The 25,824-nt window shown below is 44.0% G+C and overlaps 1 protein-coding gene across 1 annotated transcript in view; it reads left to right on the forward strand.

The window, feature by feature from the left end:
* The first annotated feature begins 255 nt into the window (after positions 1–255).
* The window catches only part of MED1 (mediator complex subunit 1), a 1,231,128-nt gene continuing 1,205,559 nt past the window's right edge, over positions 256–25,824 (forward strand). Inside the window, exon 1 of the mRNA XM_044054941.1 lies at positions 256–437. Coding sequence (XP_043910876.1) covers positions 299–437 — 139 coding nt within the window. The 5' untranslated portion in view covers positions 256–298. The remainder of the gene's footprint in view (positions 438–25,824) is intronic.

Here is a 25,824-nt window from a genome sequence, read left to right on the forward strand (position 1 = left end):
GGAGCCTTTACATCTGATGCTCTCTATATCCACCTGCTTAACTGAATAAACTACTTAAAACTTCACAACGCATCTTTATATCTTTCCTTCCCAGAGAAATAACCTTTTGTACTCATTTCTTATTAGCCCTGACTCAAACCTCACATCAGACCTTCTCCATTTACACAACCCATACCAAATTTCCTTAAATAAATATTTAAAAAAAAAAAAAAAAAAAGTTTCGACGTCATATCCCAGAGCCGGAAGTGGAACCACTGTGGGAAAACAGCTAATTTGTTACGAGACTTGGAATATAAGGATGATGGCTGTTTCTCAAAATTCAAATATCTCTGTCGGTGCATTTTTTAGCAGTTCTTCTGGTGGTTTGGAAACACCGGCAGGTGTTTCTTTGGTGATGCAGTCTCAACCAGAACGAGTCAAGCAAGAGGAGATAACTGGTAAATTGGCAAAGGGGAGATGGATGATTTGGGAAGAATGTGAAATGTTTATATTTACAAGGATTTGCTGGAAGGCTTTCAACGGCGTGTTAGGTGTAGACGTAGCTTCTCTGAAAGAGTTTGTACAGTCAGGGTCGTAGTAACTGTAAGTAGAAGAATAAATGTGTGTGCGTGTCGATCATCTGAAGTTTTTGTGTATGGAACCAGCTTCACCATTTAGTTTACGTAGCTTTGTCCAGTGATTCTATGAGTTATCCATAAGATTTTCCGGGTTTGCTCTCTTTGCCGATGGAAGTGTCGTGAATGTTGCCTAAATTTGAAGGCTGTTAATTGTTTTGTGTGATAAACCTGTGAACTTAGTTCAATGTTATTAATGTAATCGTTGACTGAAGATTTGGATGTTGATCAGCATATCTGTTTATTATTGCCAGACCCAGAGACTAAGGACCTAATTCAGAGGCATTTTCAAGTAATATTAGTACTGAGTAAAAAAGTTGACAAAATTTAGTTCTAAAACATTTTTTGAAGTAAAGTCTGAAACTAAAAACTGCAATAACGTCGTGCGTTACCCCTAAAAATCGAGAACAGTATTGTAAAGCTAAATCCTACAAGGGAGAGAACCACTGAATCTTAAATGATTGTTTGCTGAATATAAATGTTTTCAAAAACTGCCTGGTTTTGGAAAGGCATGGTAAAGATCTGAACCAAAATCTGGGATGCTTCTGATAACGGTGGATAACTGGTATATCTGAGCTCTCTTCCAGTGTTAAGAATTTGAGTGCTAACATCTTCCTTCTTTTCTTAACTTTTTAAACCTAAAGTTAGTTGTTTTTGTGTTGGACAAGAGAGGAGTTGTGATAATTCTTGGTACAGTATGTTTTGCTGGAGTTTGTCTAATTTGTTTTTCTCATTGTACTTCCAATACAGTTCTTAAGATACTATACACTGTCAACATGTGGATCCCAAAAGTAAAATAGGGTTGCCACCTTTTAGGTGTCAAAACAGGGAGGTGCAGTCACACATATGGTATCTCAGTGGGTGTGTCCAGCACTTTACAGTAATAATGCTGAGTTCAGATGGCTTGCTACCTCTGGGTTTTTGGGTGCAAAGTGGTGTATTTTAAAGCATCCCCAATGTTTTGAGTCAGTGATGTCCAAAGCAGTAATCATCGGCAGTAAAGAAAACTGTCATTTTTTTTCTTTCTGTGAAGAAGTTTGTTGTGTTTAAATGTTCAGAACCAAGTAAGAATAGCTCCCAGTAAACTAGGACAATTGCTTTGAATGTAACTGAATCATGTCTGTGAATTATAAAGAGTAAACAAAGGCAAAGAGATGTAATGCAGCAGGCAGTTGTATCACTTCAAACTGAACTACTTACTACAGACATGCCATCTTCATTGCATGCTATATCAATCCAAAGGAAGATAGGACAGCATACTCAATATCTCTGGTACTGCATGCTTGGAGCAGAGTGGGTACAAATTTGTTTTAGTAAACAGAAGCCAAGTATTTCATGTGTATGAATTATTACGTCAGGTTACTTGTCTATGGTTGAAAACAATGTGTTCTTTGGTGTGTGAATAAATTCTAAGAATGACTGGAAATATGAATGAGTCTATGATTGTGAAAGTGTGTGTGTGTGTGTGTGTGTGGGTACTGGGGGTGAAATATTGGGGCAGGAGAATTGTTAAGCAGCAATACCTACATGCTTGCTTGCCTCCTAGCACCATATTCTGGGGCACGTAACATAGGAAATGTCTCAGAACCGTAACATTTAATGTCCTGGTTGTGGTTTCTTTGGGAGATGGGATACACTGCTCATAATCGGGTCCAGTCCAGTGCAGATCAGGACAAGTGGCAACCCAAGTCTAAAAGTACTTTTAACAGCGTACACTTTTGTGTGTATAACCCCCCCCCCCCATTTATATATTTATTAGAAAGTGAAGTGTTTTAATTTTTATCTGCATCCTGGCCTCAAGGGTAATGAGTAAATGCAGCATAGTTGGGGAGATTCTTTATTTATGTATGTAATTTCTGTGCATATGTGTGTGTATGGATATGTGCAATTTTAAACTTGACAGCATTTAGTTGATTGCAAATGGCCAACTGGTATGTGAGTTAATGTACAAACATTTAGCCTAATAAAGCCAAAATTCCCCATCCCCCACTGGCCCTGTTAAGGTGTGCCATAGCAACTTTCCTTTTGTCTTGGTTCAATCTTTTCTGAGATTGTATTGCTCTGCATTGATTGATGTTTCCTTCATTGTATTGCTCTTATATAATTTACCAGTTTGTTGCCTCTCCAGTTTTATTTAGGCATAGTTGCCTCAACTTTCTACAGTCTTGTTCTGTTTGGTTTTGGTGCTTGTGCCAACTCTGCGTTCAAACTGGAACCTTAGTTTGAGAGACAGCCTTACAGAACTATCTGCAAATATATAGAGCTGAGTATACTCTTCTGCATTATTCTGTATTATAGATCTAAATTGTTTGCTTAGATATTGTGTGTGTGTGTGTGTGTGTGTGTGTGTGTGTGTGTGTGTGTGTGTGTATATATAATATATAATATATTTATTTTTTTTGGCTTTATAATTTGCACATTCCTCACATCTGTGTTGAAACTGTCCCCCCCCCCCCAGTTCTTGGTTGTAGTTTAAATTTGGTGGCTTTTGCAGTGTCCGCCCCACTGTAGATTTGATCTAAGACACTCCCTCAGGCCCATCTCTTTACCACATTCTACCTAATTAACCCTTTCTGCGCTTGCTTTTAGTCCTTTTTAATTTAATTACATTTTTTCAAACTGTGTGTGGACTAATATTGCTACATATTCAAGTGTGCCAGGTTGCACTGCATGAGAATTGTATTTACTACTGCTTTTGCTACTTTTCTGAAAAAAATTAATCTGCTTTTACTATACTTGTGTTTCTTCCTACTTTATTTTGCATCATCTTAAAAGTACTCAATTGTTTTTATTACTGCTTGGTGTAACTCATTCTAAGCCTTTTAGTTTCAACACTTGGGCTTCAGACCAGTTGTTTTACATTGAGAGGGTATGTAGTCTGCACTGTAGTGGCAGAACAGGTAGCTTACATCCTTCTAAGTTGGGAACTACTGATTGAGGGCTCAGTGACTGTTATTCTAAAAGTGTATTAATTCTGGTTTAAGCACTTGGGCTTTCAGGCCAGTTATTTTACATTAAGATGGTTCGTGGTCTGCACTCTTGTGGGAGGAGAGGCTGGACTCTGCCCTTCTGAGCTGGGAATTTCTGGTTAAAGGCTTATAGTGCATGCATATCTGAACTGCTTCCTACTGAAATTGGTACACCTTGTTTGCTGTAGCATAGACTAGATCCGGACCTGTTGAATCTAGCTGTTTGTATAACTTGAGCACTAATCGAGGCATTCTTTAAAGTATTCAATTGTATTTATTACTGCTTGGTAGTAATTTGATTAAAGTATAGCCATCATCCTAAGTCTGTTTGGATTAAGCACTTGGGCTTTAGACCAGTTGTTTTACATTAGGAAGGTTTGTGGCTCACTAAAGCAATTAAGTCAGCACTAAAAATTAAAAGCACTACACCCTCACTCCCCATTGGCCCTTGTTTTCAATTATAAAGGAATTCCCAATATTATTCTAGCATGTCCAAAGGTCAGTTGTCAATCTCCTCTCCAGTCCAGCTGGTGAACCTGGGAATCTTGAGGCAATGTTACAACTGCCTCATGTACACATACAACCCTCTCCTCCCAACAAATTCCAACAGATGTGAGAGATGCAACCATATAGCCAAAGTGGAGGCTAAGCTCTCTCAACTCAGTACTGGCATAACCAGTCAGGAGGAGAAGGAAACCACACTCACTACAATTCCAGTCTCACATAGACCTACCATGACAGCAAACCAAACACATAATCACACAAAAACATACTCTGAGGCTCTACATAAAGATCTGCCTAAGCAGCAGGTACCTCCAAAGCAGACACCCAAGCAACCGCTACCCCAAAACAAAAACACGTGCAACACATCTCACAAAGCCAGTGTGCTGAACAGTCACAGCCCTTGAGGCTAAACAACACACCTGATACACTTGTAATAGGTGACTCTTATCATCAGGCCCACTGACGTCCCGCTCACCAGGCTGAACAAGGAGAGGGTCACGGTGAGCAGCCTGTCGGGCGCTAGGATCTGCCACATAACACAAGCACTTGGGTCACTCCAAGGCAAGTACAAATATGACTCTCTCATTGTCTATGCTGGTGTGAATGACCTGAGACGTACCTCCCTGGACTACATGAAAAGTGACATAGAGGAGCTCTGGGAGCATGTAGCCCAGGCCGGTATATGTAGCCCAGGCCGGTATGACCGTGACCTTGAGTAGCATCTTACCCTCACCAAGAATGATGCCACAATATGAAGACAAGATGATCAATTTCAACTTTTGGCTTGAGTACTGGTCTCATTCAAAGGAGATCCAATGCCTGTCAGCCTAGGATGATATGCTCGACAAGCCACGATGCTTCGTTAGGGACGGCTTGCACCTGTCACCCCTGGGCTTTTGGATATTGTCAAAGGTTCATGCTACCCCCATAGTGCCTTTTTTTAGGCAAGGCTCAAAAGAGAAACTCACTTCCATAGGTATCACAAGGGATAAGAAACTGAGTAATGCTACTCAACGCCAGAAGTCTAAACCTCAAGATGCATGCACTTGAAACTCTCCTTAGCATGGAGAACATCGATATCTGTGCAGTAACAGAAACCTGGTTCAGGGCTCCTGAGAGCACCCCAGCACTACCAGGTTATACCTCATACCATGCTTTTCGGCCCCAAAACTTGGACCGAACCACAAAAGGAGGGGGAGTATTGATATTCATCAAAGATACCCACACCTCAAGGTTGGTGGCAAAGCACGAAGCATCAGAGACCATCCATGTCCAACTAACAGTGGGTAAAACGGCCTTCAGTTTATAGCCTGCCACAGACCACCCTCCCAAACCCAGAACCCCACTCGGTCTTCCTGAGAACACTGGAAAATATGAAGGTCTCTCCAAACACCATTATATTTGGTGACTTCAACTACCCAAACATAGACTGGGAGCATTACTCTAGCTCCAACACCCTAGCCCAAAGGTTCCTAGAATTCATAAACTCATGCTATGGAACAACTTGTTACCACTCCCACAAGAGGGGAAAACATACTGGACCTGATCATCACCAACATGGGGACTCTATGCTTCAGACCAGAAGTGTATCCCTCACTGGTAAGATCAGACCATAAACTGATCTTACTGGATATTCACATCCCGACCCCACCCCCTGCCCAGAAAACCACAGTGAAAAACTTCTCTAAAGCAAATTTCACACTCCTCAAAACCGAGGTGGAATCCTTCAAAGCCCCCGGGCCTGTAGAAAATACGGCCCAGACCGCAGGATCCTTTATAAATGCATTCTATGAACACCTTCAGGAATGCATGGATGATGCAATCCCAAATAAAACCAAGACCCAATCCTCCAAAGGCAGACATCCTGTCTGGTGGACCCCAGCCATAAACAATCTATACAATAGAAGGAGGAAGCTACTACATGATGGAGAAAAATTCCAAAAAGGGAAGGGATCTCTGATCAATATTAGCAAAAAACTAAGGGCACTCATAAAATCATTTAAGGCCAGCTTCGAGAGAAAAATTGCATAGGACACTAAGGATAATCACAAGGCTTTCTTTAGTTATGTTAGGAACCTGGGTGGGAATTCCCAGATATGCTCAGAATTAGTCCAAAATGACAAAAAATACACCGAACCCACAGACATTGCCAACATCCTAGCCGACAGGTTCAGCGCAACCCCTCCCCACCAAAAGGGCAAATATCTATCCCAGCAGAGTGCTGCCCCCCTGACATCTCAGATGCTCAAGTAAGAGCCGCCCTTTCCAAAGCAAAAAACACAGCATCAATGGGACAAGACTGTGTCCCAGGCTGCGTCCTACATGAACTCCAAGAAGAGCTAAACCCAAACATAAAACTACTGTTCAGCCTCAGCCTTGCTACAGGATATGTACCCAAAGAGTGGCGTACAGCAACAGTGGTCCCTCTCCACAAAGGTGGTGCCTTAACGGACCCTGGAAACTATCGCCCCATAAGCCTGACTAGCTTGGTCTGCAAAGCTATGGAAAGGATCATCATGGACCTCATAAATAAAGATATTTGGGACCTACAGACACTGAATCCTACCCAGTTTGGCTTTAAGGGCGGATCCTGCCTCTTAAAACCTGGGTCGACTTCTTTGAAACTGTCACCAAGGCCATTGACGAAGGGAAGGTGGTCCACACAGCCTACTTGGACCTCGCAAAAGCCTTCGATACAGTACTCCACTCGGGCATTATAGATAAGCTCACCAGCTTAAATATAAACTCCTATGTCACTACATGGGTTGCAAACTGGTTCAAGGACAGTACCCACATGGTTAGAATTGCTGGAGCCATGTCAGACTCCAAACCAGTTACAAGTGGAGTCCCACAAGGCTCAGTCCTGGGACCTCTCTTGTTCGGTATATATTTCTCGGAGGTACAGGCTAACACGGAAGGACTGTGGCTGACCAAGTTCGTAGATAACTGCAAACTGAGCACCATAATCTACTTTCCAGCTGACACAAGCATCCTCCAAAAGGGCCTCATAGAAACAAACCACTGGTGCCAGAGCCATGGCCTCAAGCTAAATGCCAAAAAGTGTATAGTCATCCCCTTTAGCAAAAACAAAGTGACCACAAATGACCACATAGGTGGTAATCCATTAAGTACAGAAGAAGTAATTAGGGACCTGGGGACCCAAGATGATAGCAATCTCTCATTTGACAACCACGTGGCCAAAGTGGTTAGAAAAACATTTTATATAGCCCACCTAATCATGAAGGGATTCACATCTAGATTAGGGGAGGTCATTGTGCCTCTACTCATCCCTCATCAGGCCCATAATCGAGTACAATGCCCCTTTTGGGATGTACCTTACCAAACAACTGCAGCAACTGGAAAGACCCCAAAAGTACCTCACCAAGAGGATCAAAGGGCTCAAACAGATGCCATATGCTGCCTGGTTAAAGAAACTCAAGCTCTACTCAGTGGCATACCGTCCGCTCAGAGGCGACCTGTGCCTGACATATAAAGCCATGTCCAACCCGGAATTAAGGGACATGTTGCACCTCACAAAATCCAAATCCCATCGAGCTACACGCTTGAGAGACTTGAACCTCAGCACTGAAATAAATAGGACATGCTGGAGGGACAGATTCATAACCCAGAGGCTCCCTTCACTCTGGAATAAAATCCCAGTCCAGGTTAGGCAGAGTCCCTCATTTCCTCTCCAAGAGGAATCTTGAGTGGATGGTAGATCGTAGGTTTACCCCGGGTATCACTTCTGTGTCACTGTTAGACAGAGGCACAGTATACTAACCTTGAAAAAGGGCATAGCAAAATTAATTTAAAATGGGTGGCGAAAGCCAAACATACTCTGGCTAGGCTTATAAATGCCCTAGGGCAGATAGCCTAGTATTAACAGGCCTTCATCCTGTAATCACGTGATGACAGTTTGCACTCACAATATCTGTAGCTAGCCTCGTAGCCCTAGGGAGTTTGCAACTGTGTATAAACTGCCACATGCTCAGGGGCCTAATGTAGGAATTGTGTGAGAGAGAAGGGGGGTGTTCAGACTGGAGGCTAATATCACATCACTACAAGTAGCTGTCAGTAAACAGCTCATCCATGCTTACTACACTCTTGCTTCAAGCCCACATATGTTAAGGTACCAGTAAACCTAAACCTTGGCTATGTAATCACCCTTTCATTTCTGTGTACACACAAGCACACACTTGTCCACCACTTTTAAATCAAGCCACTAGTGCTAAATACCTAAACCAGGTATGTCACCAAAGCATGTAACATGTAGCCCCACCCTAGCAGGTGTACTTGGTTAACTGTGTTACCAGATGCACTGATGCGCACTCACCAAGCAGAACAATGGTAAAGGATGTTTCTTTCTCTCTGGTGCTAGGGTTTGCATTGTAGTTAGTCCTTTGATTCCTTTTCCCCAGGTATGTGCGCTATGCAGTCATTACCCATGTAGTGGTGAACGACCTTGGATACTTCATCTTACGGGAAATGCAGAAGACATGACTGAGTTCTTAATGCATGTAGCCAAGGTAGGGAAACGGTTTGTCTTATGAAGCCTTCTTTGGGGAGCTAGCATGTGCAGTCATGGGAGGAAATGAATGACAGTCCTGCCTGCTTTGCTAAGTACCTGTCTTCTTAAGGCTTCCATACATTGGCTTGAAGATTGTGTCCCTGTATTTGCTTTATTTCTTTTTAAGCAGTCAGTCTTGTAGAGCTACTGACTTGACAAATCCTAATAGTCTGTATGAACTTGTTGCTTCTCAATGCTAGGTGTTTTGGCCCAAAAAAAAAAGCCTGACTTTGAAATACATGCACTTTTGTATAATTATTAAACTTGGTCTCAATATAATGAAGCCGGTCCATCTTTAATTGAGTTCAGATCTCTCAACCAGGCAGTTTCTCCCTCTGAACGAAGCCTGTTAGTAGCTAACCCTGCTGTATTCAGGGACTTCTGTAGGGCTAATCTTGACACTTGTACAAAAAAAAATCTTGCCCCAAGTAATTTCAGATTCCCCTGGTTCAAAAAATTATCTTAGTGGTTTGTCAAGAACTTCGAGTCAGCATTGCATCTCTAAGACTAGATACATAACTTTCTGTAGGGTTAATCAAGGGGACTACCTTTGAGTTTTCAGACATAATTAATCAGTGTAATAGCAAATGGCACTACGTAACTTAAACCATGAAGATTTATTTTTTTGTGTTTAACATTTGTTAACTGGGCAAGTCCGATTTGAAATGAAGCCAATTATCTGCGGAAGCTTGTAAAATGCTCCAGATACATGTCTTTCTGATGTGGGAGGAAACCAGAGCACCTGGAGGAAACCCACATGAACACAGGGAGGACTTGCAGACTTCACACAGAAGGCACCCCAGCCGAGAATGTAACTGGATGCTACTACTGCGCCCTCTGAAAGATATTTATTCTTGCAGATTTAGTTCCCAATCTTACATTTCACCCTCCCGCTGCATTCTCCCCGTCCCCCCAACATACAGCGGATATAAAAAGTTTACAAATCCTTGTTAAAATGCCAGATTTTTGTGATATAAAAACGAGACCACAATAAATCATTTCAAAACTTTTCCCACCTTTAATGCGACCTATGACCTGTACAATTCATTTGAAAAACAAACAGATCTGCTGGGGGGGGGGGGGGTAAACTTACAGTAAGCTGGTTGCATAAGTATGCACACCCTTAAGCTATTACTTTTTGAAGCACCTTTTGGTTTGATTAAAGCATTCAGTTTTCCTGGATAGGAGTCTTATCAGCATGGCACATATTGACTTGGCAATATTTGCCCACTCTTCCTTGCAAAAGTGCTCCACATCTGTGAGGGCATCTCTTGTGCACAGCCCTCTTCAGGTCACCCCACAGATTTTGTATGGGATTTAGGTCTGAGCTCTGGCTTGACCATTCCAAAACTTTAATTTTCTTCTGGTGAAGCCATTCTTTTATTGATTAGGATGTATGCTTGGGGTTATTGTCATGTTGAAGGGTGAAATTCCTCTTCAGCTTTCTAGCAGATGCCTGAAGGTTGTGGGCCAAAAGTGACTGGTATTTGTAACTGTTCATAATTCTTTCCACCTTGACTAAAGCCCCATTTCCAGCTGAAGAAAAGCAACCCTAAAGCATGATACTGCCACCATGGTGCTTCACTGTGGGGATGATGCTCTTTTGGTGATGCAAAGTGTTTTTGCACCAAACGTAACTTTTAGAATTGTGGCCAGAAAGTTCAGCCTTGGTCTCCTCAGACTATAACACATTTTCCCACGTGCTTTTGGGAGACTTGATGTATTGTTTTGCAAATTTTAGCCAGGCTTGGATGTTTTTCTGTGTAAGAAAAGGCTTCCGTCTTGCAACCCTACCCCATAGCCCAGACATATGGAAAATATGGGAGATTGTTGTCACATGTAGTACACAACCAGTACTTGCCAGAAATTCCTGCAGCTTTCAGTCTTGCTTTAGGTCTCTTGGCAGCCTCCCTGACCAATTTTCATCTTGTCTTTTCATAAATTTTGGAGGAATGTCCAGTTCTTTGCAATGTCTCTCTTGTCCCATATTTTCTCCAGTCCAGAGGGATGGAATTCCGTATTGCAGCCTTATCCTAGTCACCATTCATCGTGTGGGTCTAAGATCTGACATCGGATCCGAGCAGACATAGTTTTAGACAACAGCTTAACTCAAGCTGCTGCTCTCTAACCCCCCCCCCCCCAATCTCATTTGCCGCTTTTGCTTGTCAGGCACAGTTCGCTCAGCTCCTCGTGGTATTTTAGTGTATTTGTGAGTAGGTGTATCTTTTTCTTGTGGGTTTTCTGTTTTTTCACTTTTACTGTATCGTTAGTTTACTTGCTAGTTTCCCTTCCCGTTTCTGCCAGTAGTTGCTTGGCACCATTTCTGTTTTCACTTCTAAAGGTAGTTGTGTTGGTTTTCTGCGAACCTTTCTGTTAATTTGTTAGTGGGTGGTTAATTTGGATGGATATTTTGGTGTTTCAGACTTTTGGCTTGTTTTTTAGTCTCTTCATGTTCCTTTGGTGTTGCATACCAATTTTTCTGCATGTTGGAGAAATCGTTAGGCTTTGAGGTGCTCCTCATGTGGTTGGCAGATGTCCATTTCTGACTCGCATGAGGAGCTATTGTCTTGGCGCTGGCCATCTGGAGGTTGAATGCGGCATTTGTCCCACATTCAACCCCAGAGCCCTGGTCAACTGAAACAAGCTTTTATTGAAAGGCTTGGTTGGTGGGGGGGGGGGGGTTCTTTGGTCAAAGAAACCTCAACCAAGTCAGGCCCATTTGGACATGAGAGAGGATTCCTCTTACTTCGGAAGAGGTTCCTTCCAAGCTTCCCAGGCTGTCTGATCCCTAGTCCCTGTATCTGACTCCATCCTCTTGGGTGTCTGATCTGAGAGCTTCCAGAGAGTTGACTCCAAGATCCAAGGCCTCCGGTTCAGGTCCTCCGATCCAAGGATTTTGCCCTTGACTCCCGGATCCAAACAAGACCACGCTTGCTACTGGTCTGATTCTCTCAGATGCTGGGGATTTGAGACTTACTTCCTTGGATCCTCCTGTTTCTTTTGGCCTGATTTGGTCAGATCCAAGACCCATACAGGATCCCATAATTATGGAGGATTTTCCTTCGGTACCTCCGGTAATAGGGGTCAGTTGTTTACCCCTCTGTGCAGGGGCCATTCTCCAGACTGTTTAAGGAGATCCTTGGGATTATGGCATGGTTCTCCAGCGAGGTCCTTCAGGAGCATCATACCTGTAGACATGGACAGGATGATGTGGTCCTTCTTTAATCCACAAATTGAGTTGGGGCTTTTGGTTTCCACAGGCTCGGGTAACACTCTCTCCCTTCCCGCTTACCTGCTCCTTACCCGATCTTATAGGGATTGGACTGTCGGGGGCTGGTATGCTGTGTGAAGGCAATGGGAGTCTACGGGACTCCATTTTGTCCCTACCCCATCAGGATCTATGGCCGGTTCTGTGTCCATTCCACTGGGACAGGTGGGGCCACCGGTTTGTGTTGTCACCATGGAGTCTGTAGGGACGGGTTCTGGGCTGGGTTTTTGTACCGTTCTCTGCCTCTCTGTGCTTCGGTGCTTGACAGCTCTGAGATGGCTCTGTACAGATGGTTGGGTGCTCTTGCAAGATCCCCCTCACACTCGCTGTGCTCCTTCCCAGCCCCAGATTTTGAGCAGACAGACTCATTTTGCTCCTGGTCAGCCCTTCCACTCTAGCCTCCAGCGGGGAGCTTCCCCTATAGAGGCCCTTTACTCTACTGAATCTTCCCATCAGTCCTCCGTGGCGGAAGTTCCTCAGAGGACATAAGAGGAGGCATCTGGACTCCCCTATGGAGTCCCTCACAGAGAACACAGATGCTAATGAGGAGGACAGGTCCCATACTGGAGATCCTTAAATCTAAGGGCAGTTGGTCTACCCAGCCCGCATCCTCTGAAGAAACCATGTTTCTGGAGGCTTTCGGTACGGGCCCATGTACCTCTTAGGTGTGTACACACACACACACACACACACACACACACACACACACACACACACACACACATACACACACACTGACCCTTTAATCAGTCTTTTCGCCAGCAGGGCCTGGAAGTAACCTGATATTGTGGAGTCGGTGCCCAAAAGAGCTAATACATTTTTAAGCCCTCTTCAGATAAAGCCTTCTGGCCGGTTCTGTTTTTCCATTCCACTGGGACAGGTGGGGCCACCGGTTCGGGTTGTCACCATGGTGTGGTTCCTGTTGATGCTATGGTGAATTAGCTGGTGGAGCAGTGTCTGTCCTCTCTCCCAGTCATAAATTGAGAGCACTGGACAGGTGTGAAAGCTGGTGTTCACATCAGCTTCTTTCAGCCTGTGAGTTTTGAACTACCTGACTCATTTCGCTTGTCTCCAGAGGGACTTGATTAAGGAACTTTCAACTTTCCTCGCAGAGTCCATGCCTGCGGAGTTCTTAAAATCTGTTTTTACCAAGTTGGTCAAGCTTACATCTACAGCCAACTCGTCCATGAGGTTAATTTCCAATGTAGCAGAATGTTCCTCATGGGTGACTGGTACATGCATCGCCATCAGGCGCAATGCCTGGCTGCATTTATACGGGTTTGCTGAGGCCTTCAAAACGTCTTTCGCTAACGTTCCTTTTTGATGGTTCCACCCTTGTTGGACTCTGTGTTAAGCAGACTTTGACCTGCAGTGAACAAGAGAGGAAGATTATGTTGGCTGTCTTGATCAAATTTTCTACTTCCAAAAGGTCCTTTTCTAAGACCAAAAAGGGGAATAGGAAGATGTGGTTCTGCAAGTCCGTCTTCCTTTCAGGAAGTTCATGAGGATTCCTCTTCCAGGGGATGTGGGAGAGGTTTCAATGGTAGATGCTGCTGCTCTAGAGGCAGGGATGCCCACAGAATCAGGGTTCCAGGGAACCATTCTCTGACAAACTCTTTCAACGACCCTTGGGCATTGCCCGACTGTCCCACCCTGCAGCTAGTCTGGTGTTGCTTGGCATTGCAAACCTTAGCTTGGACAACTATCAGTGGGTGCTAAGAGGTATGTCCAGGGGCTATTGCCTTCCCTCTTCAGAAATTACCTTCCCTTTTCAGAAATCCCACCAAAGAGCAGAACTCTCCCAGACATGACACTCTGTCAAGTCAGAGTTAGCTCATCTAGAGGTCTCCAACCTCCTTCAAAAAAGAGCCATCCAAAGGGTCCCTACAGGACAGAGGATCTGGAACTTATTCCCGCTTCTTTTTAGTACCCAAGAAAACTGGGGGGGGGAGACCTGCTTCCCATTCTGGACCTCAGCGTGGTAAACCTGTCTGTCAAGAAGTAAAAGATTTAGATGGTCACTGCAGTCCATTGTGCCTCTCTTGCACAAAAACGACTGTATGTACTCTGTGGATCTCCAAGACGTGTACCACCATATCAGAATAGACAGGTGGTCCAGGAGATTCCTCCACGTTCGCTTAGGAGCAAATCATTTCCAGTTCAGAGACCTACCCTTTGGACTCGCCACAGCCTCTTGGGTGATCCACCAAATGCATGACAGTGGTGGCAGCTCATATCGGGCTGCAGGGATTCCAGGTGTTTCCCTACCTAGATGATTGGTGGAGAACATACATTTCCTTCATTTCTCTGACCAACTGGGGATAACTGTGAACCTGGCCAAATATTCCCCGACTCCTCAACTGGAATTTTTAGGCACACAATTGGACACTACCTCAGAGGTTGCAGCCCTTCCTCTCAGTGTACTTCTTATTTGAACTCATGTATGGGACCTTCTGGCGCAAACCCATCCTCCAGTATTTCTCATTCTCAGGACATTGGGGTCCATGGCAGCTACTATTTATCTGGTGCCACTGGCCAGATATTACATGAGGGTGCTGTAGTGGTTCCTGGTGGTCCAATGGTCAGTCCTTTCTCTTTTTGCATGCAGTGGTTAACATTGTTGCCTCACAGCAAGAGTTTCTCCGGTTCAATTCTCGGCTGGGGTGCCTTCTGTGTGGAGTTTGCATGTTCTCCCTGTGTTCGCGTGGGTTTCCTCCGGGTACTCCGGTTTCCTCCCGCATTCCAAAGACATGCATCTGGAGCATTTCTCCCCGGGCCTCTGCTGAAAACAGGCTCTTTGGAACCTAGTCGGACATTCCCGGTCAACAAAATGATAAATAAAAAAAATAAAAATAAAAAATTCTCCATCTGTCACTTCCCATTCATCTCACGCCAGTTTATCGGAAGCACCTTTCTTGGTGGATGGATTCCCCAGACCACCTGGAGGGCAGGCCGTTTTCTCCTCCCAGTCCTATGGCCACGATGACCACTGACACTACCCTCCTATGGTGGGAGGGACATTTTCAGGGAAAGATGGTCCAAGGCACGTGGTCCCATGTAGAGACCAAACTGCACATAAATGGTCTGTAGGTGAGAGCAGTCTGTCATTGCAAGCTTTCAGGACTACCTCTCTCTTGGAACGGTTGCAGTTCATTCGGGCAACATGACTGTTGTGTGGTACATAAGCAAGGGGACGCACATTCTTATCTGCTGTGTTGAGGTCATGAGAGTTTGGGAATGGGCTATGTCCTCTGGGATCTTTCTCTTTGCAACGCACATTTGCGGAGCATCCAACATGCTGGCAGACTAGCTTAGCAGGGTTATTCTGACCCCTCACGAGTGACCCCTGAATCCGTTGGTGGCAAAAACATATCTTCCTTTGTTGGCGCCAACTGAGCTGCGATCTGTTTGCGTCCCCTTTCAATAACAAATGTAACTGTTACTTTGCCTTGATTTTCCCCCCCCAGAGGGGGAGTCCACCAGGAATGCAGTGACTCACGATTGGCTTCTGGGTCTCCATTACACATTTCCACTGATACCCTAATTCCCAGAGTTCTTCAGAAAGCCAGATGCCTCGGGATGCAGTTGGGCCTCATTGCCACTTTCTGGCCTCTGCAGGTGTGGTTCCCCCTCTTATGGTATCATCTGAAGCACCCACCTTGGATACTCTATATCTAATACCTGATATAGTCTCCCATTCATCGCTTCAACCGCTCCTGAATCTGCAGACACTCCATCTGACAGCTTGGTTTGCCCACTTCCAGTGATTTATGGTAAAGTCCAGGCTAGCATCGCCTGTGAGGGGTATTCTCCTTGTTTGCCAGAAGGCCTCCACGAAGAGAGTTTACAGAAGTGGAAGAGATTCTACATCTGGGCAAGAGACTGGAATCTTGATCCATTTTCAGCTTCATTCCTGATGTTCCCCTGTTCTTGGCCTCTGTTTTTAAGGAGGGGGCCAGTTTCTCTATGATCAAAGTTTAATTGGCAGCAATTTCCAATTTTCATCTCAACAGTAATCCTACCTTTTCTTTTGTGCTTTGCAAAACCTTTTTGAAAGGTGTGTTTTTGTTATGTCCCCCCAGTTATGGACCCTTCTCCTCCGTGGGCTCTTTCTCTAGTGCTGCATTCTTTAAGTTCCCCTTGAGCCCGCTACATCTTGCGATCTTAAATAGTTTTTTTGGAAAACTGCCTTCTTGATGGCTATTACCTCGGCTAAGAGAGTTGCAGGCTCTTACAATTAAGCCTCCTTACTTAATATTTCATAAGGACAGAGTGGCTTTGAAACATAATCCTTTTTATTCCCAATGTGGTCATTGAAACTAATCTCAGTCACGTCAACTTCCAGTGTTCTTTCCTAATTATACTAATAAAGGAGAGTACATTTTACATGCATTAGATATTCATTATCCACTTTGTTTCTATTTGCATAGAACTAAATCCTTTCAGCTGTCAGACCAATTATTTGTGGTCCCTTTGACCTAACCGGAAGGGCCAAGTGGTGTCAAAGATTACTGTCTTCTGTTGAATTTCTCGGTGCATTTCCTTAATTTACTCATGGTTCTCCCTTGCCTGAACAATTAGGGCTCATTCCACCAGATTGTTGGGCACTTCAGCTGTATTCATAGCCCGACAATCTTTGGATGACACTTGTGCAGCAGCAAAGTGGTGTTCTCCTCTTACCTTTATTTCCCATTACAAACTTGACCGGATTACTAGAGGAAGGGCTTCCTTTGGCTCCATGGTTCTTCGGCATGGCCTTCCTTGAGGCCACTCAGGGTTTTTGGGTAGCTGGGGACTCATGATGAATGGTGACTAGGACATCAGATTAATAGTTATATACTCACCATAACTTGGTATCTGTGTTACCCGTAGTCGCCATTCATCACGGTCCCACCCACCAGCCCCCTTCCTGAAGGATTGCCAGGATTTTGGTGGACCCTTCATAGCAAGCTCCTTCTGTCTGTCTTGTCTGTCTTTCTCCAGCACAAACTTTATCTGAGGGGTTAGAGGGCAGCAGGGCTTCATGGGAGGAGAGGAGCTTGAGCTGAGCTGTTGTCTGAAGTATGTCTGCTCGGATCCGATGTCTGATCCTAGACCCAGACGTGATGAATGGTGAGTACTGATAACACAGATACCAAGTTATGGTAAGTACATAACTATTAGTGCTCCTGTCAATAGAGGAGCTATGCAAGGAGAAATGGAGCATGTAGACTGCTTTCTTCTCCTGGTTGGTGGTGAAGATAACGTTTTGTTTTTGGGAAGAGCAATTTTTTCTAGTGGAGACCTCTTACCGTGCTTGAAGGAAGGGGGTGGGACTGCTGGTTGGTCATCTCCCTTGTGGAAGTAAGGGACGACCAGTGCTTACTTATCCCTATTCTATGTGAGCTGGGCATTCATGAGGAAGGTAGAGTTTGTGAAAACCCTCAAACAACAACTGATGGCTGTCTGAATGATGGCCTCCTGATTGACCCTTGCCAGTGTGCTGAGGGAACAAATGGACCAATTGGTAGGGTGTAGTATGGTGGTCCGCAGACAGTGGCGAAGTGTCCGAAAAATAGCTGGAGAAGAGGAAAAAGCACAACACTGGTAATGTCAAAACCTCACCAAATTAGTTTGCAGCATGTTTTGAAATTGCTTGAAATAGAGGGCTTACATCTCCTATAAAGCCGAACATTCAGCTCTCTTCTTAGATAATGTCCCTGAGCTCCATTTAAAAAGTATTGCTTTTTAATTGGAGGAAATGGCGGTCATGTTAAATTCCTTGGCCTACTAGGGACCTCTTGTTCTTTTGTCGACTTGCTTGACACTGCAACACCCAGTATTTGCTTTGAATTAACAGTCTGGAAGACATTTTGGTCTTTTTCCTGTTTGAAAATGACCTGGCTTGCATTGGGAAAAGATTCTTAGCATGGCTGGTTAAACATCCTAAACATTAATTGCTTTTGTCTGCCAAGACAGAAGGAAGGGATCGTATCCTTCTTTTCTCTCTTGTGGGTACTAGTTGTGAAGTCATGGTCCACCTTACTTTTGGCCATCATATTCCATACACTTCTACATTTCCATAAGACTTGTAGAATGTGATCCTTCTAATAAAATCTATCAAAGCATACCAGCATAGCTAATGGGAGCCAAGTTGTAGAGCACCCAAAGGATTTTAATGTAGAGTGCACTCTTCTTAGAGAATAGAATTCATGCTCTTTTAAAGATTTTTCTTGGTATACATGAACGTGATTGTCTCCTTTCTCTGCTACTTATATAAAACCTTGAAATTATTTTCTGTCCTGGATTTGTTTCCATAATGTAAGGATGTTGCCTCTGCCAAGTCTGTCTTCCTGTGCCTTAATGCTGGCATTGTACATTACATTATCTACTGTGGGTTTGAGAAGATAAGAATGTTTAGTTGGAGATTATTTTATTTCTTGAAACCTTTGCCCGTGATTTGTGGTACCCTCTTCAAACGTGGAGTCTTGGAGACATTTTCCGTCATACTTGAGGCACATCTTCCAAATGTATATGCATACTGTCCATTGCTGCCATTGTTGTTTTTCAGCTCAGCACTGAGCTGAGCTAGTTAAAGGCCTTTTTTTGTCTTTTCCCCTTGGGTTTTGTTTTTCCTTTTTCAGTAAGGCTGTACAAGTGGACAGCTGCAGTGGTGCAGCAGTTAGCATTGCCGCCTCACAGCAAGAGGCTCACCAGTTCGATCCTCTGTTGGGGTGCCGTCTGTGTGGAGTCTGTATGTCCTCCCTGTGGTCATGTGGGTTTCCTCCGGGTGCTCTGGTTTCCTCCCACATCCTAAAGACATGCTGTAGGTGGATTGGATGCTAAATTGGCCATAGGCGCAAGTCCATGCGTGTGTGCCTTCTGTGGAAGGTTGGGTGCCAGGCTGGCAACTCTACACTAAAAACTCCACTGCCAATCATGAGCGGACAGGTGAACCGCTGAGGCAACCCCTAACAGTGAAAAGCCGAAAGAAGAAGTAAGGATATACAAGTAAACTTCTCGGATATTCCTTAAGTTCTTCAACCAGAGCTTACAGCCTCTTTCTCTAAATGCAAGCCACTGTTATCCTGTAGACCTGTATGTGAGACTGGAAAAATGGCTGTGTACCTGCCCCTTAAATGATACCTGATTTTAAAGTTGATACTGCTGTTACGAGTTTGGGCACATTTTGACCATAATGCATCACCAAAGATGTCCTCCGCATGTAAAAAGTTATTGCTTTCCTCTCTTAATGTGCCTGTAATGGAATGTAGTACCTCCTTTAGCATGCACAATTCCAGAGACCTAGCCCAACTCGGAAGGCCACAATGTTTTCTATCCAAGCAAGTCTTGGGTGTGGGTTTGAGCTGTAAGGAAAACTGAAAGACCCCATTATATTTGTCTCGTACATAGTGGCATTTGCTTAGCTTTTAGGGCTGTGAAAGACCCTGTATTGTTCAGCCTCGTGCATTTCCAAATAACAACCCCCCCCCCCCAAAAAAAAAAGAAATAATGGCAACACCACCAATACTCATTTTAAGGATGTAATTATTTATTGCAGTATAAACAGTTTCTTTGTTGGTGATACGTTTTCCCCCCCAGCTTATTTTGTGCAGGTGGAATAACTTTCACTGCATGTCAAGCATTGCAGCTACCTAGCCTTCCTTAAAATCATAATCTGATCGGGATCAACAGATTCAATCCCTGGCTATGTAGTCAGTCCCATATAGGCAGGTGGAGGATGAGGAAATTGTATGTTTTTGAATTTTGCTAGCTGGGTTCCTGCAGATGAATTAGGCCAATAGTCTAGGATAAACCCACAGACCAGTGAACAAATCCTCATTCATTGGATTGTAGGAGGTTACTAGGCTAATGGCCCTGGGGCCCTTACAAGCCTAGCCAACAGTTTATCCCCAAAAAAAGAAACCTCAGTCAGCGCCTGTTGTCCCAGTCTGAGGGACATAGGTGGAAATCCCTGGGACAAACTTGTAGTTTCCCATCCACTCCTCAAGGCTGTGCTTTTAAGAGGATCAGTGACATACTCTGACATGTATGGGGAGTCTATTCTAGAGACGGGCAAGCCTCTGTGAGACGAACCTGTCTCTCCAGCAGGTTTTTTTTAATGTTTCATATTAGATTTGGGCCTTTCGTGTAATGCGTGAGGAGTTAGACTTTCGAATATGGAGCATCACTAGTAGGACAGGGTCTAAGATTGCTCAGAGGTGATCCGTCTCTCTCCTACAAGACAATCTGTACGATACCGAGTAGAGTGATAGTGATTTGAACCTGTCCATATAGGACAGGTGTTTGAGGCCATGGATTCTCTTTGTGAGGTATTTCTATGGCATTTCCAGCTGGTGCAGGTGTTTGGAGAGGTACATACCAAATGGGGCGTTTTACTCCACTACTGGCCTAACAAGGGAGGAGTACAGAGGAGCAATAACCTCCCTTTTTTTTTTTTTAATCAGTAGGGGTTGTGTTTTTGATGAATGGTATGATGCAATTTTTTTTCTCTGCATGTAACATAAGGCCATCATTTGTTGCCGTGAGACATTCTTGTAGTATGATAACATCATTTGGGGAGTCAGTGATGGCACTCAACTTGGTCAGGCACAGGCCTTTTGTCTTTGCCTGGACCTCCTGAGAAGTAGATGCCAAACAGTAGGGGTCCCAGAACCGATCCTTGGGGAACACCACAAGTTATAGGTCTGCTGTTGGAGGTGGAGGCACCTAGTTTGACCTTGTGGGCTCTGTCAGAGAGCCAGTTGGCCACCCACCTGATGAGAGAGGGATTTACGCTAAGTTGCATTAGCTTTTCGATGATGCCCGAGTGGAGGATTGTGTTAAGGCTTTGGCCAAGTCAAGGTAGACTGTATATACGGTCTTCCCCTCATCCAGGGCCTTGGTGACGGTCTCAAAAGTCATTCACGTTCAGCAGACAAGATAGGCTCTTGACTAATCCAAATTGGGTGGGGTCAAGTGCTTGGCCATTGCCTATGCTCTTGTGCATGAGGTCCATAATACACTCTATGGCTTTACAGATCATACTTGTCCAGCTAATGGGGCGATAGTTTCCCTTGAGTAAGGGGGGTGACAATGGCAGTTATCCACTCTGCTGGAATGAGGCCTGTACTCAAACCTGTGGTTGAATAGGGTGCTCAATGGTGAAGCTATGTCTTGCTGGAGATGGTGCAGAATACAGGCTGGGATACTGTCTGATCCCATGGAAGCGGTGTTCTTTGCCTTTGATAGGGCCTTTAAATCTTGATCTATGGAGCTGTGAGGTGCAGAATAAGTACCTGGGATGTCAAATGGGCCTTTGGTGGGGGGACGGGGGGTGAGATTTGCGCTGAACCTGTCAACAGGATCAGTGCAAGTGGTACTGTTAAGAACTAATTTGGAACAAACCTGGGCTTTGCCATGGAGGTTCCTGACTTAACTGAAGGTTTTGTAGTTGCCCTTTGTTTCGGAGGCTAGTTTTGATTCATAATTGGCTGTGGAGCTTTTCACTAGTGATCTAATTTACTTGTTGAGGCTAAGAGGGAGTTTTTCCAATTGGGAATTTGTGCCTTTTTACCCTTGGACAACAGTTTTTTTTTTCCTCTTGGAAAGCCTGTTAATAGTGCCCACCAGATAGGTTTGTGTTTCCTTGAGGAGCAGGTTTTAGTTCTGCTGGGTATGGCTGAGTACATGCAGTTGTACAGGTGCTTGTATACAGCAATGGCATACTGTTCAGCATAGTTGTCTGCATCCTTTGAGGGTGGCGGTGGTGTGAAACTATTTATTTATATCCTCCCTTAGATGGTTGTAGTCAGCCTTTGAGAATTTTTTGCCTGGTTACAGCTTTGGATGGGGGCTTAGGCGGGATAGAAACTTCAAATGTGTCAGACCGATGGTCTGATCTCACCGGGGAAGAACTTAATATAGGGGTGGTGCAGCAGTTGCCCACGTTGGTGAGAACCAAGTCCATAATGCTATCTCACCTTGTGAGGGAGGAGACGAGTGAATCTAGTGTGTTTTTAGAATTGATGAAGTTAAGGAATTGTTGGTGGAGTCCATTAGTGCAGGAATAGTTCTTCAGATTCCACATTTACCTTCCCAATTCACATTATTGTATCAAGTAATGCAAATACTTCAGTTATGCTACTGATAAAATCCCAGCATACTCTGTAGAATGCTTTCTCCATCAAGGTATCATCTGGTGAATAGCCAGCTGGCTCACAGACTGGACCAAGGAAGTTAGAACTGGTGAGTCCACCTCTATAAAATGGCCAGTCGCATGCAGAGATCCTCGAGATTGGTCTTGGGAGCTAATTTAGTGTTAGCCTTCTGGGAAGTTAAACATATTTTTAAATGAACATCTATGGAAGACTTCAATTTTTTATGCCAGACTTGTTGATATTTTTTATTGTGGGCACAGGGCAGTGATTAACTGTGAACCTTGGTGGATTACCTGGAGAAAACTACAGATTTTGTTAGGCTCTCAGTAGAGCACAGCAATGAAACCATTGCCTTTATATATGTCGTATTAAATAAAAATGTAACTAAGAAACTGCGCGTTGCATAGGAAACAGTGCTGGAGAAATCATTATTTGAATGCACATAGTATGCATCCTACGCATACTTTTCATAATATTATGCAAGGGCAAGGATACAGAGTTTCTCGGCTGTGCACAGACAATGAGTTTTACAAAGCAATAGATGTGTTAAATGAGCATCTTAAGGAAAATTTAGAAAAAAAATAATAGTGTAGTATCCAACAGGGAAGCCAGGGCTAGACCATGTTTTTTTGATAATAAAGAACAGCTGGGAGACTAGCTGGGAGACTAGTTGAAGCCATATGACAAAAAACCCAAGGTAATGCTACGTTATAGTAACAATGTGTATGGGATATGTGATATTATTAAGCAAAACTGGAAGATACTAAGAAGTGACAGTCACTTGAAGGATATTATAGATGTGAACCTAGACTTGCCTTCAAGTGAAATGGTAATGTAAAATATGTTATGCATAGAACCTGGTTTGAAAATAAGAAGGCTATCAGCGTTTCCTCTGCACACATGAGAACAGGGACTTTTCCCTGTAGGCATTGCAAAGCATGTTAAAATGTGAATGGTTTAAATTATTTTATACATCCTGTTATAAACAAAAAATACACATCTGAGTTTTATGCAGATTGCCATACAGAGAATGTGGATGTTCTTCGTCTTCCCTTGCTGCAGTCCTGACAATTAAAAGTGAATAACTGTATTTCTTGTGGGAAGCAGATACGCATAGGGTTATCATACATTGTGTATACCTTGTTTAGGAGGCTTGATTGTGCTAGGTTAGTGTTTGGGAAAGCGTTGCAAATTATATTCAGGTAACTGTTCTTCCCTCTCTTCCCAAGGTAGTTGCCTCCTCCTTCTGTTTTTGAACAGTGTTCACAGGCTTCAGAGTCTTCTGTGGAAGACTTGCAAGAGTTTCCTGCTTATTCTGATTCTGATGTGGATGATTCTCCTTCTTCAGCTTCTCCTCCTGATTTTTTTTCATTTTCAGAGACTTCTCTTCTGAGAGGGAGGGAGCACTTTAAATGGGGAAGGCAGATTACTCTGACTCCAGAAAAAGGCTTAGGAATTCATAAGTATTTGTTTAAGAGTCCCAGGGCGGACCCAGAAACTGTTTCTCAGGGCCTAAAGGTGTTAAAGCCTCTGATAAAGAGGCAAGGGCTTTTGATAGGTGGGGGTAAGAAAGTATATCTTTCTTCCCTCTAGCCATGAGAAGGTATTGAGTGTAAAGAATTGCTGGATTTGGTTCATGTGTCTGAACAAGTGGTAAGCATTCTTTGCAGTGTGGATTTTGATGCTGTTCAGGCCTCCTGGGAGGGTGGCTGCTACTAGTTCTGTTCCAGACATGCATGGGTGAAGGAATCGAATTTAATTTAGCTGAGCATGTTAAGACCAGGATTTTGGATGCTACAGTCTGATGTTGTTTGGACCGCCTGTAGCCAAGGCGTAAAGAAAATGGAGGTTTGCAGGTGCAGCCCGGGTTTAGTAGTAGAAATTGGCCTGGTAAGGGGGGGTGGACATATCCTGCTATGTTCCCAGTAGTAGTAGATCTAGACAGATCAGACAGTTCACCTGCTCAGACTTCTGGTGAGGCAGGGGGTCAGTCCTTCTAAGCAGCAGACCAATGACCTGCCTTTTCAGCTGCCAGGACCTCTCGTGTGGCAGCTTTTGGGACAAGACAGATGGGTGCTGGATATCATTCATCACGGTACAGATTTTTATTTCACACATGCCCCCAAGTTTCTCAGTTGCTCCAGATAGGGGCTATTCAGCCAGGTCTGTGTGTCAGAAAGGGGCTTGGATTTTATTCTCCCCTGTTCTAGTACCAAAGAAGGGGAACACACGAGACCAATTTTGGATTATATATCCTCAACACTTATCTGGACATTCCCAGTTCAAAGATGTTGGCGTTACAGCAACTTACCTCTGCTGGGCACTGGATGGTAACTTTAACTTTGGAGGGATCCAACAGTGCAGGAAGTATCTGGGTTTTTTCTGACTGATTTTAGATGCCTCGGACACTGCTTGAGAGCTCATCTAAATGGAAAGTGATACAAGAACACAAGGCCTTGAAGGAGATGTTAGCAGTCCAGTTTGCATTGATGGCGTTCAGGGGAGTTACTTCTTCTTCCAGGGCAGGTGATTCTTCTGACACACAATCATGTGGGGAACACATTCTTATCCTCTATGCAGGCAACAAAAATGATTTTATGGGAGACTGCGTTAAGCCTGCAACTGACTCTTCAGGCAAGGTTTCTGCCAGAGCACAGAACTCCCTAGCAGATGTATTACAGACAAATCCATGGGGAACTCCAGACATAGATCTGTTAAACTTCTCCACTAACCCACAGCTGCCAGTATATTGCAAAGGGGTTTCATCACACACAGGGAAAAGTGGATGCTCTGTCTTCAGTTGAAAAAAACCTTCCTGTCATTGCTTTTTTCTCACCTCTCTTCTTCCAGGTAAAGGTAAAGGTAAGACAGGACAGGACAGGCCAAGGATGATTTTGATAGCTCCAGATTGGCACTTGGCAACTGGTCTTCCATAAAGATTCATGCTGCAGCAATTTCAGCTCACTATGATTGTGATCTACAACCTTTTGAGCCTGCAGCTACTGCTGAAATGAAATTTATTTGAGCAGGACTTTATTCCCATCATGGCAAAGAGGTTCCAGCTGGGATTAGGCCTCATTCCACTAGGGCTACTGCCACTTCAGCAGCATTTCTGGGGGCAACTAAGGATATTCTGGAAGCAGCTACTTGGAGTTCAGTGCATACTATACTCTAAGACTAGAGCTGGTTTTGCCACAGCTGTTTTACAAGGCATGTTGTCACTGCTTTGGGATTCTACCCAATTGTCAGGACTGCAGCAAGAGAAGGACAAGAACATAGTGTGGTTGTGTAGGTGAGTTTACATGCTTATATTTTTGTATATATTACTGTATATATTGTACATGTTTCTTGGTGCAGGTTGTTTTGGGACTTGTCTTTGGGTCTTCTGACATCTGGGGCAAGAAAAGACTGAGGAAATGACGCCGGTCATTGCGCATTAGTACCCTGACGTACTGTCGTCAGTCTAAAGGCATGACCGATCGGCTACTCTCTCTCTCTTCGGGGACTGGACTGACTGGGGATACCCAATTGTCAGGACTGCAGCAAGGGAATCCTCGAACATCTACATTTATGGTAGGTACAAAACTGTACTTTTACTGGGCATGCTGCAAGTCATGTCTGAGTTTTTATGTTAGTTGTAAGTTAAAAACAGGAATATTGCACCATTTGTCGTGTATTACACAGAAGGCTAAACATATAATGCATTGTACCAGCATGTTTCTAGCTTTCCAGGTCATACTTTTGTTTTATGGTTCTGCATGTT

The sequence above is a fragment of the Protopterus annectens genome, chromosome 13.part0 (assembly GCF_019279795.1).
Source record: "Protopterus annectens isolate FY-2018-M chromosome 13.part0, PAN1.0, whole genome shotgun sequence".
In the NCBI taxonomy this organism is placed as follows: domain Eukaryota; kingdom Metazoa; phylum Chordata; order Ceratodontiformes; family Protopteridae; genus Protopterus; species Protopterus annectens.